The sequence below is a fragment of the Sinocyclocheilus anshuiensis genome, unplaced genomic scaffold, assembly GCF_001515605.1.
Source record: "Sinocyclocheilus anshuiensis isolate Anshui unplaced genomic scaffold, SAMN03320099.WGS_v1.1 scaffold715, whole genome shotgun sequence".
Classification (NCBI taxonomy): Eukaryota; Metazoa; Chordata; class Actinopteri; order Cypriniformes; family Cyprinidae; genus Sinocyclocheilus; species Sinocyclocheilus anshuiensis.
The window spans coordinates 319,010-333,859 of record NW_015551089.1 but is presented as its reverse complement, the minus strand read 5'-3'; the positions used below and the strand labels follow the sequence as shown (position 1 = coordinate 333,859).

General features: G+C 37.1%; 1 protein-coding gene across 1 annotated transcript in view; it reads left to right on the top strand.

Moving 5' to 3' along the window:
• Positions 1-14,850, top strand: part of LOC107662656 (cysteine-rich motor neuron 1 protein-like) — a 153,423-nt gene that overhangs the window by 74,279 nt on the left and 64,294 nt on the right. The window contains exons 3-5 of the mRNA XM_016452736.1: positions 6,520-6,762; positions 8,296-8,416; positions 10,679-10,800. Of these exons, the coding sequence (XP_016308222.1) occupies positions 6,520-6,762; positions 8,296-8,416; positions 10,679-10,800 (486 nt within the window). The remainder of the gene's footprint in view (positions 1-6,519; positions 6,763-8,295; positions 8,417-10,678; positions 10,801-14,850) is intronic.

The window sequence follows — 14,850 nt, the reverse complement described above, 5'->3', positions numbered from 1 at the left end:
TCACTCAAGCCCGCCGTGTGTGACGCTGTGTGTTTCGTTGTGAAATCAAAACTACTTTGTTTGGTCTTCCAAAAAAGGACACGACTAGAAATCAGTGGTTAAGTTGTATTTACAACACTGTTCCAGAACAGTTCAACCCAAATATATATTCAGCACGGATCAGCTCTAGGCATGACGAAGCGGATATTGTCCTCAAATACACAGAATAATGTTCTTTTTAGCAACATCATATGACCCCTTTAAAGTTATAGATCATTGCTCATATATGTATTTGGCACCTATTGAAACCCTTCTACACCCATGAGCCTTTCTGGGTATTATTACTTGGTAGATCTCTGCTTGTTTATGTGCAGTTTGTTGGGTTTTCCATATTTTCCATGCTTTGCTTTTCTCTGCCACTTTCTCCCTTGTCTCCCTTGCCACTTAGGACTTTGCTTGCTACACCGGCTCTGTGAAATATCAAGTAATGACTTTACAGTGCCAAGCCAACCTGCTGCTCTCAGCCAGAGCCCTGTCTCCATCAATGACAACTGATTTGATGATATGCTTTGAAGAACAGCTTTTCTATAGGCAATAATTATGCACAGTGGGTCTTTTCATCGATCGAAATTATGCACTCCGTATGAACAAGCTCATCATCGCACAATAATCGATGTCTAAACTTCATTTCTCTATGTTTCGGTCATAGATGTGAACCGTATAGATTTCCAGCTGCTATAGGACATTACTGTTTTTTTGCACACTCGCACCATACAAGGTGTTTCTGTACTTCATTATGGTGAGAGGCTGGAGATGTGTGTTTTGTCGCATCTCAGGAAGTGGAAGTATGATAAGCCGAGAGGTCGAGGCTGCTCCCAGATTGAATTTATATGTAACAATCTGTTTCCATCTCAGCAGCAGATGCCTGGCAACCACGTCCATGCGATCAGTGGTGAACAGCTGTCATTGTCAAAAGAGAAATCACAATGAAGGCTGTTCACCGGCTCTGTGGAATAACAAGTAATGACTTTACAGTGCCAAGCCAACCTGCTGCTCTCAGCAGAGCCCTGTCTCCATCAATGACGGCTGATTTGATGATGTGCTTTGAAGAACAGCTTTTCTATAGGCAATAATTATGCACAGTGGGTCTGTTCATCGATCGAAATTATGCACTCCGTATGAACAAGCTCATCATCGCACAATAATCGATGTCTAAACTTAATTTCTCTATGTTTCGGTCATAGATGTGAACTGTATAGATTTCCAGCTGCTATAGGACATTACTGTTCTTTTGCACACTCGCACCATACAAGGTGTTTCTGTACTTCATTATGGTGAGAGGCTGGAGATGTGTGTTTTGTCGCATCTCAGGAAGTGGAAGTATGATAAGCCGAGAGGTCGAGGCTGCTCCCAGATTGAATTTATATGTAAGAATCTGTTTCCATCTCAGCAGCAGATTCCTGGCAACCACGTCCATGCGATCAGTGGTGAACAGCTGTCATTGTCAAAAGAGAAATCACAATGAAGGCTGTGAAAAACAAACATGAAAAAGAAACTGAGCGGTAGCTCTCGTCTTAGCAAAGGAGGGGGTCATTGTGAGGACGTGTTTTTCTCACCTTTTCTTTTATCAGGGTGCAGTTAATAAGAAAGCAAACAGTACAGTTCTGCAAACAGATGGGTCATTATGATGGTTGACATCATAAATTATTTCTAATATATTTTCTTAATCTTGGTATGATAAGCAGCAGTTTTGTTTTTGTTAGAATATATATTGGTACCCTATTGTTGATTGGCCAATATTAGATTTTTTAATCCATATTAGTTGGTACTTTTTTGTATATGTATTGGCCACTGTTAAATGTAATATTTAGGAAGCCTCAAAATTAATATTCATTTTAAATGTTTTTCACTTTACATTTGGATATTTATATTGGACACCGTTTTCATGCTGTACATTATAATGTTATAACAATTTGTAGAATTTAATAGTTGATTTAGTTTTTTATTATTAATAATATTATTAATTATGGAGGATTGTGAGTGCCGTATTAATAAATAAATAAATGTTTAATTAAAAGTGTCAATAAATAAAAAAAGTAAAAAAGAAAATCAATGTCCAATAGAAAAATGTAATTCGTGCTATTTATTTATTGACATTTTTTTCTGCTTTTAATGGAAGATTTATTTATTATGATATGGTTATTCCATATCATATAATATATGTATTTTTTAAATAATGCATTTATTTGTTTTTAGTAATATCAGGGTATCATACAAATAAGTTAAATTCATCCCTTTTATAGTACCTACGTATTTAGACAGACGTTTGGTTTTCTAAGAAACGTAAAGATTCTTACCAGCCCAGTTATACAGAGCTTCCTTAACTAGTAACTAGTAAGGCACCCCACCAACTAGTCAGTTTTAGATATCGTAGTCGATATCAGTGAGTGTTGAATGCAGTGTGTTTTGTGGTTACATTAAGTTCTTAAATGTTTTCAGCACACAACAGTTAGGGGGAAGTCAATTGAGGCATTTCCCACAATTCTTTAGGGGTAAAAATATTCCCAAGTAAGATCTATGTATAGTACACTGCAAAGCTTTTGTGGATCAACGCTGGGTTGTGCTCCAAGTATAAAACCAAATTAAAGGCTGTTTATCTACAGCAGTGCACTCTTGAGAGAGAGAACACATATACTATAACTGAAGGATAGATTTGTTGATGTGTTGGGGATTGTTGAATATTTTGAGAGGAGAGAGGCAGTACAGATGATGAATGGGGATGGAGGAGCTTTCATTTGCGGTGGTTTCTTGGAAAATGTTTAAACGGCAACTTGGAAACCCATGTTAACATATGAACTTTAAATGAACTCCTGCAGTTTTATTCACTATGAAGTTATATGCACTATGAAAATACTAAATTGTTAAGGGCCGTAGATGAAACAAATACACATTATTCTGTGTGAACTGTATTAACAAGAACAAGTATGTAAAATCATAAGTTTCATGTAGCTCAACTGGTAGAGCATTGCTCTAGGAACACCAAGGTCATGGGTTCGATTCCCAATCAGCACACATAATGTACTAATAAAAATACGTTGAATGTACTGCAAGTCGCTTTCCTTAAAAGTATCTAATACATACATTACATTTGTTAAATTAAATGTCACATCCATCACTGCAAGGTGTTGTGATATTCTGTCTCATTTGGTGAGTGCTACATGTCTCATGTGACATTTCACCATGTCACTTATTCACTCTCGTCTCATTTTCACCCATCACATCTTCTTCGTGTATCAAGTCATTTCACATTCAAGTTGCATTTGCAAGCAAACAAAAAATAATGGCGTCATAATTGTCCTTAAATCCTTGGTGAGAAGAAAAGGTCTGGGCGCTTGTATAATGCCACATAAACACAGTGCTTAAATATGAGGAGCTTTTTAAAGAGGTATCTATCTTCACTGCTTTTATTGTGAATTCACAAGCATTATGTTCTCTCTTTGTTGATCATTTGAGGTAATTACACCCTCTCTCTCAAAAGAGGAGTACCTCTATGGAGGACTCTCCTCTCCTAACACATCATGATACATCAAAAGGCAATGATAGGCCATGGCCTCTTTGTAAGACATACATTTCATACATCAGATATCATTTTGCTACAACATCAAACAAAGCATTGAACAGTGTGTTTAATGGCTTGAGCACATCTCCTTTAATTAGTTTAGCAGTTATTTAATCAGTGTCAGAGTAATGCTTGCGTAGTATGTAACCTCAGTCAACGAAGTCAGTGATTTTGCCCTGTGGTGCTTTTTTTTCTTGCTATTCATAATTTCAGAGCAATTGTTTGATCATTATATACTTGCGTCTTTTATAGGGATAGTTCACCTGAAAATGAAAATTGTCATTATTTATTCACACTTATGCTGTTCCAAATATGTATGACTTACTTTCTTCCATGGAACGCAAAAGGAGAAATTTTGAAGACTGTGAAGATCACTCACTCTTTTCCATTCACATTGAATGAGATATATATATAATGGGGAAAACTTATAAGTTTCAAAATGGACATAAAACACATACAAGTGCCATGAAAGTGGTTTATGGAACTCATGTAACATTCTCCAAGTCTTTTGAAACCATAAATCCTTTGCACATTAATAGGTAAAATAGTATTGTCCTTAGAGGCCAATCTTTTCAATTATTTGGTTCATAAAACCAAACTTGAATCAGTTCTGACTCAGTGATTCATTTACAGCATTTAACTACTCACTGGACGAAAATATTTACAGTGAATATATATTTAAATTTCAGTATGTTTTTCGCATAAAACTAATGTGTAATGTAATACTTTTGGTGTTTCGAAGCTTGAAAGCATCATTCCAACCCAAAAAAAAAAAAAGGATTTTGAAGAAACAATTGATAACTTATTTAATCTGCTCACCCTTGAACAAGCATTTTTTTCAATGGAAGACAAAATTAGTTATTTAGCAGAATGGTGACAAGAGTGGCTGTCAAGCTTCAAAAAGTATTATGAAGTATTGTTCACAGAAACATAAAACAAAAGTAAGTAGATGATTACCAGATTTAAATTTGGTTGAACCATTCCTTTAAGACTGCATTTAATGATGGAGAATCCATAATATGGCCCAGATCAGTCTACTTTGTTTACATAAACCAGACATCCTGGCTGTATTAATATTGCCGTCTGTGTTTTAACATGTAGCGCCGCATCTAGAGTTGTTACACACTCCTCCGCCCAGTGTTATCAGCCAGCACACAAGCAACAGGAGCATTACAGCATGCCAGCCGTTTCTCTCCTGCTGACATTTGCCATTCATTCACATTCATATCAGCATGAGTTTTCTTTTCTGTGGTTCTTTTTATGTCTCTCACATGCACCTTTTCAATTTATCTGCCTTCCTTCTTTGTTAGCTTGTTCTTCTCTTGTAAAGAACGAATAAAAGCAATCATGTCTTGAATGACGGAAGGTCAGATTGAGTGTGTTCATAAAACACTGGACTTTGACCTGCATGGTCAATATTCGGTTCAAAATAAGGGAGTGAAGCAGCTGCTCATCGTCTGTCTGCTAAAGGCAGTGAAATGTCAGTCAGCTCTACTTTTATAACGTCTTTTTAGGACGAAATTGAGAAAATATAAATACAAAGGGTATATTTGCTTTTTTACCACCTGCTATTACCAGGTGAATTGAGAATTAATTGTTAGCTTGTTCTTCTCTTGTAAAGAACGAATAAAAGCAATCATGTCTTGAATGACGGAAGGTCAGATTGAGTGTGTTCATAAAACACTGGACTTTGACCTGCATGGTCAATATTCGGTTCAAAATAAGGGAGTGAAGCAGCTGCTCATCGTCTGTCTGCTAAAGGCAGTGAAATGTCAGTCAGCTCTACTTTTATAACGTCTTTTTAGGACGAAATTGAGAAAATATAAATACACAGGGTATATTTGCTTTTTTACCACCTGCTATTACCAGGTGAATTGAGAATTCATTGGCATTAAATAGTATATAAAACATGTAAAGTTATTATGATTATCATACACTATTGTTCAAAAGTTTGGGGTTTTTAAGTTTTGTTTTTATTTAGTTTTTTTAAGAAATGAATACGTTCATTCAGTAAAAATCCATTAAATAGATTTATTTGTCTTTACTACATTATTTTATATAAATGCTGTTCTTTTGAACTTTTGATTTATCAAATAGTCCTCAAAAATGTATCACATTTTCCATAAAAATATTCAGCAGCACAACTGTTTTCAACAGATAATAAGAAATAAGCATATTAGAATGATTTCTGAAGGATCATGTGACACTGGAGTAACGCCTGCTAAAAATTCAGCTTTGCATCACAGGAAGAAATTACCATTTAAAATATATTAAAGTAGAAAAGTGTTCTTTTAAATTGCAATAATATTTCACAATATTACTGTTTTTACTGTATTTTTGATCAAATAAATGCAGCCTTGTTGAGCACAAGAGACTTTTTAAAAAACTCTTATTGACCATACAGATGAAACTGTCTTGTTAATTAATTTTATTATTTTTGTTCTCATGACAATGTGGTTATTAATTTTTTCCATGCATATGTGACAAACAGCATGTCAATGTGTCACAGCTCATATACAGTACATGACAAACTAGTCTGTCTCTTGGTGAAACGGTACCTGTCACAACATGAAGACATGAACACAAATACCTCATATTTTCTTTTTGGAGGCTTAATGCGAGGAATATTCCACATATGTATCACCACATGGAGTTTTGAGATAAAAATGTGTGGTGTGAGTCCTGACAGATGTTTGCTTTAATAGATTGTTTTGGTTTGTGATTTGAATCGTGTATGTCACTTACATCAGCAACAGTCTGACTACCGCTCTTACAATTCCATTTAAACCATATTGCAGTTCTTAATAATGTTACTGGTGAGTAACTTTATTTACTTGCCGGTTTTTACTCACAAGAAAAGGATAACTATTAAGCATAGCTGAACATCAGAAATGACAAAAATGTGTTCTTTTTCTCTGTAGAGGAAAGGCCGGACTGCTCCAAGGCGAGATGTGAGGTGCAGTTTTCTCCACGCTGCCCTGAGGACTCTATATTGATCGAGGGCTATGCTCCACCTGGTGAATGTTGCCCCCTGCCCAGCCGCTGCGTGTGTAGCCCAGCCGGGTGTCTGAGGAAAGTTTGCCAGCCCGGGCACCTCAACATCCTTGTATCCAAGAGCTCAGGCAAACCTGGCGAGTGTTGTGATCTCTACGAATGCAAACCAGGTAATAAAGTCCAATATTAAGTTAACTGTTGTGACTTCCTTGATTCCATCTTCACATGACACCATGTAGGTTAACTAGCTCCACTAGTCTAGTTTTGTTGGAGAACAGCAACCAAACCAGTTTAAACCAGCCTACACTAGTATGGTATAAAGGAATATTTTGCCAAAGCATACAAGTTCTACCCATCATGTCCATTTTTGACATCCTTAATATGGAAATGACTGTGTAAAGGTTCTTCAAAGAGCTTCAATTTTTGTGTTCCATGAAAAACAAACAACATACATGTTTGGAATGACATGAGGGTGAGTGTATGATGACAGAGTTTTCATTTTTGGGTAAAATATTCCTCTATGTTGGTTTTTCTCAAATATAAAGAGCATGCATTGCCAACTTCTATTGCAATATCAGATTCTTTTCCTGCTAGAGCAATAGATGGATTGTTGTGGAGTCTTGGGAATCCACGCCAGAAACCAGATAGTGATAGATTTGAATTCTTTGCAGGTTATCTCATGATGCTGTCATAGTACCTTAATTTTAATATATCGTCTTCTGTCATGCTGTATTTTGCTGCAATGTGGCAGCCTTGAGCAGAGATAGGCTCTTGGCTTCAACACAACATAAAAAAGCAATAGTAATTATTTCCCAATACACCAAAGAGAGCGATTTTGTGATTTGGGAGTTTGCCAAAGCCTTTGAGATGCGCCAAAGCCATGGGCTGTTGAAGACACATGAGTGGTTCTGCTTCCAGAGACAGTTTGGTAGATAGGACACATATGTATTGGGGTTGTTTTTGTAAATGACACTTTTCTGGAAAAAAAAAAAAGAAGTTTACATGAAATGGAAAATGTACTTGATAAAAGTTCTTACTGGGAAGAATTCATCAGCTCACATTATTCATATGTCAAAGAAATGTAATCATAACTTACCTTTGAAACTGTCTATTGATTGATCTGTTGTTTGATGTTAACCTGCTGCAAATGCCATTTCATTTTTGTTTTTGTTCTTTTTTATATAAAACTTAACCTACATTATATAATAACTCCCCCACGATGGGGGAAGTCGTGGCCTAATGGTTAGAGAGTCGGACTTGTAACCCAAAGGTTGCGAGTTCGAGTCTCCGGTCTGGCAAGAATTGTAGGTGGGGGGAGTGAATGTACAGCGCTCTCTTCCACCTTCAATACCACGACTGAGGTGCCCTTGAGCAAGGCACCGAACCCCCAACTGCTCCCCGGGTGCCGCAGCATAAATGGCTGCCCACTGCTCCGGGTGTGTGTTCACGGTGTGTGTGTGTTCACTGCTGTGTGTGTGCACTTAGGATGGGTTAAATGCAGAGCACTAGTTCCTAGTATGGGTGACCATATTTGGCCACATGTCACTTCACTTATAATGACTTAAGCACTGTAAACAGTGTGTTGAAGTTTATGGTGTGATATAACAGGTAAATCATTTGCTTGGATGAGAGTTTGATGAGGTGTGTTAATTACAGGCTTTAATGAGAAGTGATAAATGTTTTATGTCTTGTTTTGTGTTCAGTGTTCAGTGTAGACTGCAGCACAGTAGAGTGTCCACCAGTGAAGCCCGTCCAGTGTCCGGCAGACAGCTATGAGACTCAGGTCAGACTGACAGCAGATGGCTGCTGCACCCTTCCTACCAGGTTAGATGTTATAACTGTCTCACACACACTCAAGGTTTGACTGTTACATCTGTCTAATGCGTACAATGTAGGTTAGTCTCATATATTGACAATTCAAGTTAAGACGTTACACCTGTCTCACTCCCACAATCCCAGTTACACCATTACACTGGTCTCATGCTCACAATCCTGATTACAGACTGTTTCATCTGTTTCACACTTACAATGCAGGTTACACGTTACACCTGTCTTACTCTTACAATCCCAGTTAGACAGGTACACCTGACTCGTGCTCACAAACCAAGTTAGACCGTTACACCGGTCTCATGCTCACAATCCTAATTAGATGTTACACCTGTCTCACTCTCATAATCCAAGGTAGACTGTTTCATCTGATTCACACTCATTGTCCAGTTTAGATGTTACACTTGTCTTACTCTCACAATTCCAATTAGACTGTTACACCTGTTTTATGCTCATAATCCAGGTTAGACATTATACTTGTCTCACTCTCACAATCCAAGTTAGGCTGTTTTTATCTGCTTCACACTTAAAGTCTAGTCTAGACGTTAACACCTGTCTCACTCTAACAATTCTAATTAGACGGTTACACCGGTCTCATGCTCAAAATCCTGATTTGATGTTACACCTGTCTCGCTCTCACAATCCAAGTTAAACTGTTTTATTCGTTTCATACCTGCAATCCTGATTAGATATTACACCTGTCTCACTCTCACAATCCAAGTTAGTTTTCATCATTTACACGCTTAGTATCCAGCAATCCAGGTGAGATGTTACACATTTCTAGTTCATAGTCCAGGATAGACATCACACTTGTTACAGTATAGTTTAGACGTACACCTGTCTCATGCTCACACTCCAGGTTACACAGTCACACCTGTCTCACACACACAGTCCAGGTTGTACATTTAAACCTGTCAGATGCTCACAGTTTAGGTTAGATGTTACACCTGTCTGACACTCATTGTCTAGGTTAGACGTCACACCTGTCTCATGCTAATAATCCAGGTTAGCGCAAAACAATTGTCCAAAAAAATTAATTTTCACTAGTTTAGCACTGGTTCTCAAGTCCCAGTGTGTCTCAGAGCAGTGTTTCCTAACCGGGGTGCCGTGTAAAAAATAATTTTGTAAGATTTTTAAATTGCTAAAATATTCAAAAAAGCATCTATTATATACGAAAATTAGTTCACCGCTCAGGTTTCACTTTCACGTGGTGTGACGCTCTGCGTATTATCCCGCTCTATGCGTGTGCTCTCCACTCATATACCATTCATGCTCATCGGTACAGCAAAGTCCACTCAAAAATCGAGCCCACAGGAAACATCTATGTAGTACAGTATTGTTTCTGTTTGCAATAGCCCTACTGTGCTGTAACATGGTGTGTGGTATATGGGCAACTCTGGTAACGCTGCCCTCTCATTCATTGATCTGCTAACCACTATGTTATGCTCACGTGTTCTGATAATAATAGCTTTCTAGGACTAAACATTATTTGGATAATTCGTAAAAAAAAAATAAAAAAAAAATCTCTTAATAGCCCTACTGTTAGACCTACCTGAAAAACTAAAAAGCTATTTATTTCATTTGTAGGCCTATCGTTATTTTTTTATTTGTGCTATCATTAGTAATTTCTTTATTTGTTGTTATTTTATTACTGACTGCTTACTTGTCATTTTTATTCAATTCAAAGTTTGAAATCAAGCTATCTCGTGCTACTGCAACAAAATTACCCCATTGTAAAATCAAAAATACACTGAGTGAGCATAACTTTGTGAGATAGCTTTTTATAATGGTAATTAAATAATGTTTACATATGAATAAAAGCCTACATTAAAATCTGTCATATAAATTGGTCTCTTCATTAGAAATTAGCCTACCGATTGCCACCATTGATGGACAAAATAATCAAGATATTAAAAATATCTGTATGACAGTATATTCTGCAGTTCTTCCCTGCTGTACCGAATATCTATACTTTTCAAAGTATTATTTTGAAGTTAGAAATTCAACTATTGTGACTAAATTAATTTTGTAGGGTGCCACAAATTTGTTAAAATTTCCAAAGGGTGCCGCAACTAAAAAAAGGTTGGGAAACACTGTCTCAGAGTATTAATATTGTATTATTTCAGCATTGAAAGTTAATAACTTCAGAGTGACAGAAGAGAGTGTTTTGTTGTTATGGATTAGGTATGACAGGCCCCCCACCAGGATCACTCTTACTCTCTCTCTCTGTTTCCCTGTTTCTCTCCCTCTTTTACTCAGATGTGAGTGTTTGCCTGGTCTCTGCACCTTCCCACAGTGCTCAGCGGGGTCTTCCCCACAGGTCATGTCCCGTGGTGATGGAACAGCTGGGAGGTGCTGCGATGTGTTTGAGTGCGTCAACGGTAGGTTCTGTATTATGTGTGTCTTAATTAGTGTTTGTGTAGGTGCTTTGGGAAGGTCGTCTAGTCAGTGGGCAGAACCCTGTCGCTGCTGCCATAGTGACTGGCCATTAGCTCAGACAGAACATTACCCAAAACACACGACAGGAAATGCACACTTTTACTACATCAGTTTATCTTCTTTTAAAATCAATTTGCAGTGTTTTAATGTTAATTGGTTGGAATTTTAATTCATTTTACATTTAATAGTTTAAAAACCCAAAAAGGCATAGCTTTTTATATTATTGTTCCCCAAATAACTCTTTCTGTGTCTCTGCAAGGCATAAGTGAATGTTGGCTGAGTATTGTAGTTAGAGCTACATTAACAGCAAATTTCTGATCATTTAAGAAAATAGCTTTAGATATGTTAAATTATATTATGATAAATTTGCATATTTAATATTTAATGCCTTTTTATACTTATATCTTCAAGTTAATATTATTCAAGTTTATATTTTTTTAGTTGTTATTTATACTGTATTCTTAAATTCTTTAAGTTATGTTGCGTATTCTTTGCTCTTTTTTTTTTTTTTTGGAGAGCAAACACTCAAAATATAGAAGCACAATCTGGAAAATATATTTATCTGTGCCCTTTTCAAACAAAATAACAACAGTGTTACACTTCAAGTTTAATTCACACCTATTTTTGAGACAGCTTGTGTAGAAATGGTGGTACCAAAAAAAGAGGCTTACAATTTAAGTATATGTTAGTGTGTGAGAAGTGTGGAAGGAAAATGGAACCTCTCAATGCGAGAGACACTCGTATGAGTGGACGATATAACAACAGGTTTGAGACTGATTGCTTTAAGACTGAACAGAAAATTTGTTGTATATATATATATATTTTTTTTTTTTTTTTTTTTTTTTGATTAAAAAAAAAAAAAAAAAAAAAAGTAAATGATGACAGTATTTTCATTTTTGGTTGAACTAGCCCTTTAAATCTTAGGTTTAGATTGGGTATAGTGTTCATATAAAACTTTTTTTTAGATTAAATTTTTTTAATCTAATTAATTACATGATGTGGCGATTAATTAATCGAATTAATTGCAAATTAAATTTGCCTGTGAAAATACCCCCAAAAGATCATTTAAAGCCATTATTGTGTTAAATGAGTAAAGTATCAAGTAGACATTACAACAAGTAGCTTTAGAAAGAAATATATTTTTTGATTGAACACATATTACACATAAACGTTTAGGCTATAATTATAGCCTAATCGCTACTCAAAACTAGCCCCAAACTAGCCCAAACTATCCACGTTTCACTGGGGGTCCCCCAGTAAAAATCACGTTCCGAGGGCTAAAATACACGTTGTTATTCAACCCATGGACATGAAAAACAACCCGCAACAACAGTGATAAAGTAGCCACAGGAAAACCGCGGACTTGGCCATACTGTGACGGATAGTAATGTCTACAACGGACACGAGTGCTGTCTCGACGCGACCACAACAGCTTTAAGTTGTCTAATTTTCACACTAATAGTAGTGAACCATATGTATACATACCCTTACAAGTACAATTTTAGCTGTATTATTTGTGTCCCCTTCAAAAATTGCTCTTGAGAAATGTTATGTTTATTGCCCCCCCCCAATAAATGAGCCTGCAGCATATTAAACTGAAACCACTCTTTTATTTGAAGAGAAAAAAAACAGAAGTTATTTTACAAAAATCTGCAAAATGCAACAAAGCAGGAGGCACGCACTATCCACTCCGATCGCCTGTGAGCAGAATAGGGTTGGTGAGATGGAAAAGGAGAAAAAGACAAGAGCTTTAAGGGGGAGCTGTAACATAGCCAGATATTTATAGCCTAATAAAATATATTCAAACTAAATGTATGTACTGCTAGTATTAGTATAGGCCTACTTATTATTATTATTATTATTATTATTATAGCCCATGATAAAATTAATACATAACAAAATCATTGCTTGTCAGATTTTCCTAACAAGCAACAATAGTTTTTTTTAAATAAGCCCTAAAATAAATCATTTTCCATCTCACCAATCCTATTATTATAGGACATTAATGATAATAAATAATCATATATATATATATATATACACAAAAAAAAAATACATTGTTATTCAAAAGTGATATTGCTTTTTGAAAGCTGAGTTGTGCCTCTTGTGCACAGCCGTACACAAACATACACGCCACACTGTGCTCCCTAACTAATAAAGCCTGCGTTGAGAGTTGGGACAGAAAGAGAGAGCTTAACCCCATAGTCACTGTGGGCAGAGCTGTGTGCAGGTGGTGGAGAACTCTTTCAGATGAAGAGACTTCAGGCGACAGGTGGACAAAAGCCACAGGAAATCAGCACCAAATCAAAGCTGGAAACATCAGCGAGCACCAGGCCATATGTCGCGTGCTGGGCTTTTTCCATATTCGTGGATAGACAACCAACGAGAGGAAGACAACAGAATCAAGGCTCCATCCAAACACAAAGGCACAAGAGTGGTGCTTTGAATAAAGGGCCTCATGAAAACAATCCCACTTCCCCTATAGTTGTTTATTTCATTCCTGCTTCACCTATAGCTAGGCCTAGGGCACACAATAGATGAAAGACGAACCAACAAAGGGAAAGCGAGTGCGACCCAAGGACTCGCTTTTCCATATTTGTCATTTAGCAAGTCACCTTCCTTCCAAGCACGTATGTATATAAACAAGCTAGCATAAATAGCGGTGTGGTGTGAGGTGCCAGGTTGTGTGTCGTCTTCACAGCGGGCGGTGAAATTAGCCTTAGGCTGATTTGAGAACAAAGCGCTGAGGCCGGAGAGCAGTGCGGGTAGCATCAAAGCTCCGAACAGAAATACAGGCTAATTGAACATCTGGCCACCGGTGGCTGTGTACAGTGTAGAGGCTGATCTCATATTCCACAGCTGAGGGGGTGACGGAGAACATGAAGGAGCGACAAAAAGAGAAAATGAACTCATCCCCTTGGATGGACAGAAACTGATTAATATTCAAAAGATATCACACGGACGTCATTAGATGAGTGACCTTCTCGAGACTGTCGTGGCATGAACAAACTGATGCAACAGATGAATACACTGCAGACGGATGCGAGAAAACCACAAACGGTCACGTCGGCCGATGCTGAAATTCTTCTGTAGAACAAAATGACAAAATGTTTAATAGTCTATTGGTCTATCTTTTTTGGAATGGCAGTGAGTGGAGACTGAAGCTTTTTAACTTCAAAAAAATGCAAAACACCATGAATGTATCATAAATAGAGACAATAACATTGTGTGATGAACATAACGGAATTTAAAGGGATATGTGGCCCAAAAAAATGAAAATTCTGTCATGATTTCGTCATTAATTCAGTCACCCACATGATTTCCAAACCTGTAGGACTTTCTTCTGTGGAATACAGTGGGTACAGAAAGTATTCAGACCCCCTTCAATTTTTCACTCTTTGTTATATTGCAGCCATTTGCTAAAATCATTTAAGTTATTTTTTTTTCCTCGTTAATGTACACACAGCACCCCATATTGACAGAAAAACACAGAATTGTTGACATTTTTGCAGATTTATTAAAAAAGAAAAACTGAAATATCACATGGTCCTAAGTATTCAGACCCTTTGCTGTGACACTCATATATTTAACTCAGGTGCTGTCCATTTCTTCTGATCAGCCTTGAGATGGTTCTACACCTTCATTTGAGTCCAGCTGTGTTTGATTATACTGATTGGACTTGATTAGGAAAGCCACACACCTGTCTATATAAGACCTTACAGCTCACAGTGCATGTCAGAGCAAATGAGAATCATGAGGTAAAAGGAACTGCCTGAAGAGCTCAGAGACAGAATTGTGGCAAGGCACAGACCTGGCCAAGGTTACAAAAAAATTTCTGCTCCACTTAAAGTTCCTAAGAGCACAGTGGCCTCCATAATCCTCAAATGGAAGACGTTTGGGACGACCAAAACCCTTCCTAGAGCTGGCCGTCCGACCAAACTGAGCTATCGGGGGAGAAGAACCTTGGTGAGAGAGGTAAAGAAGAACCCAAA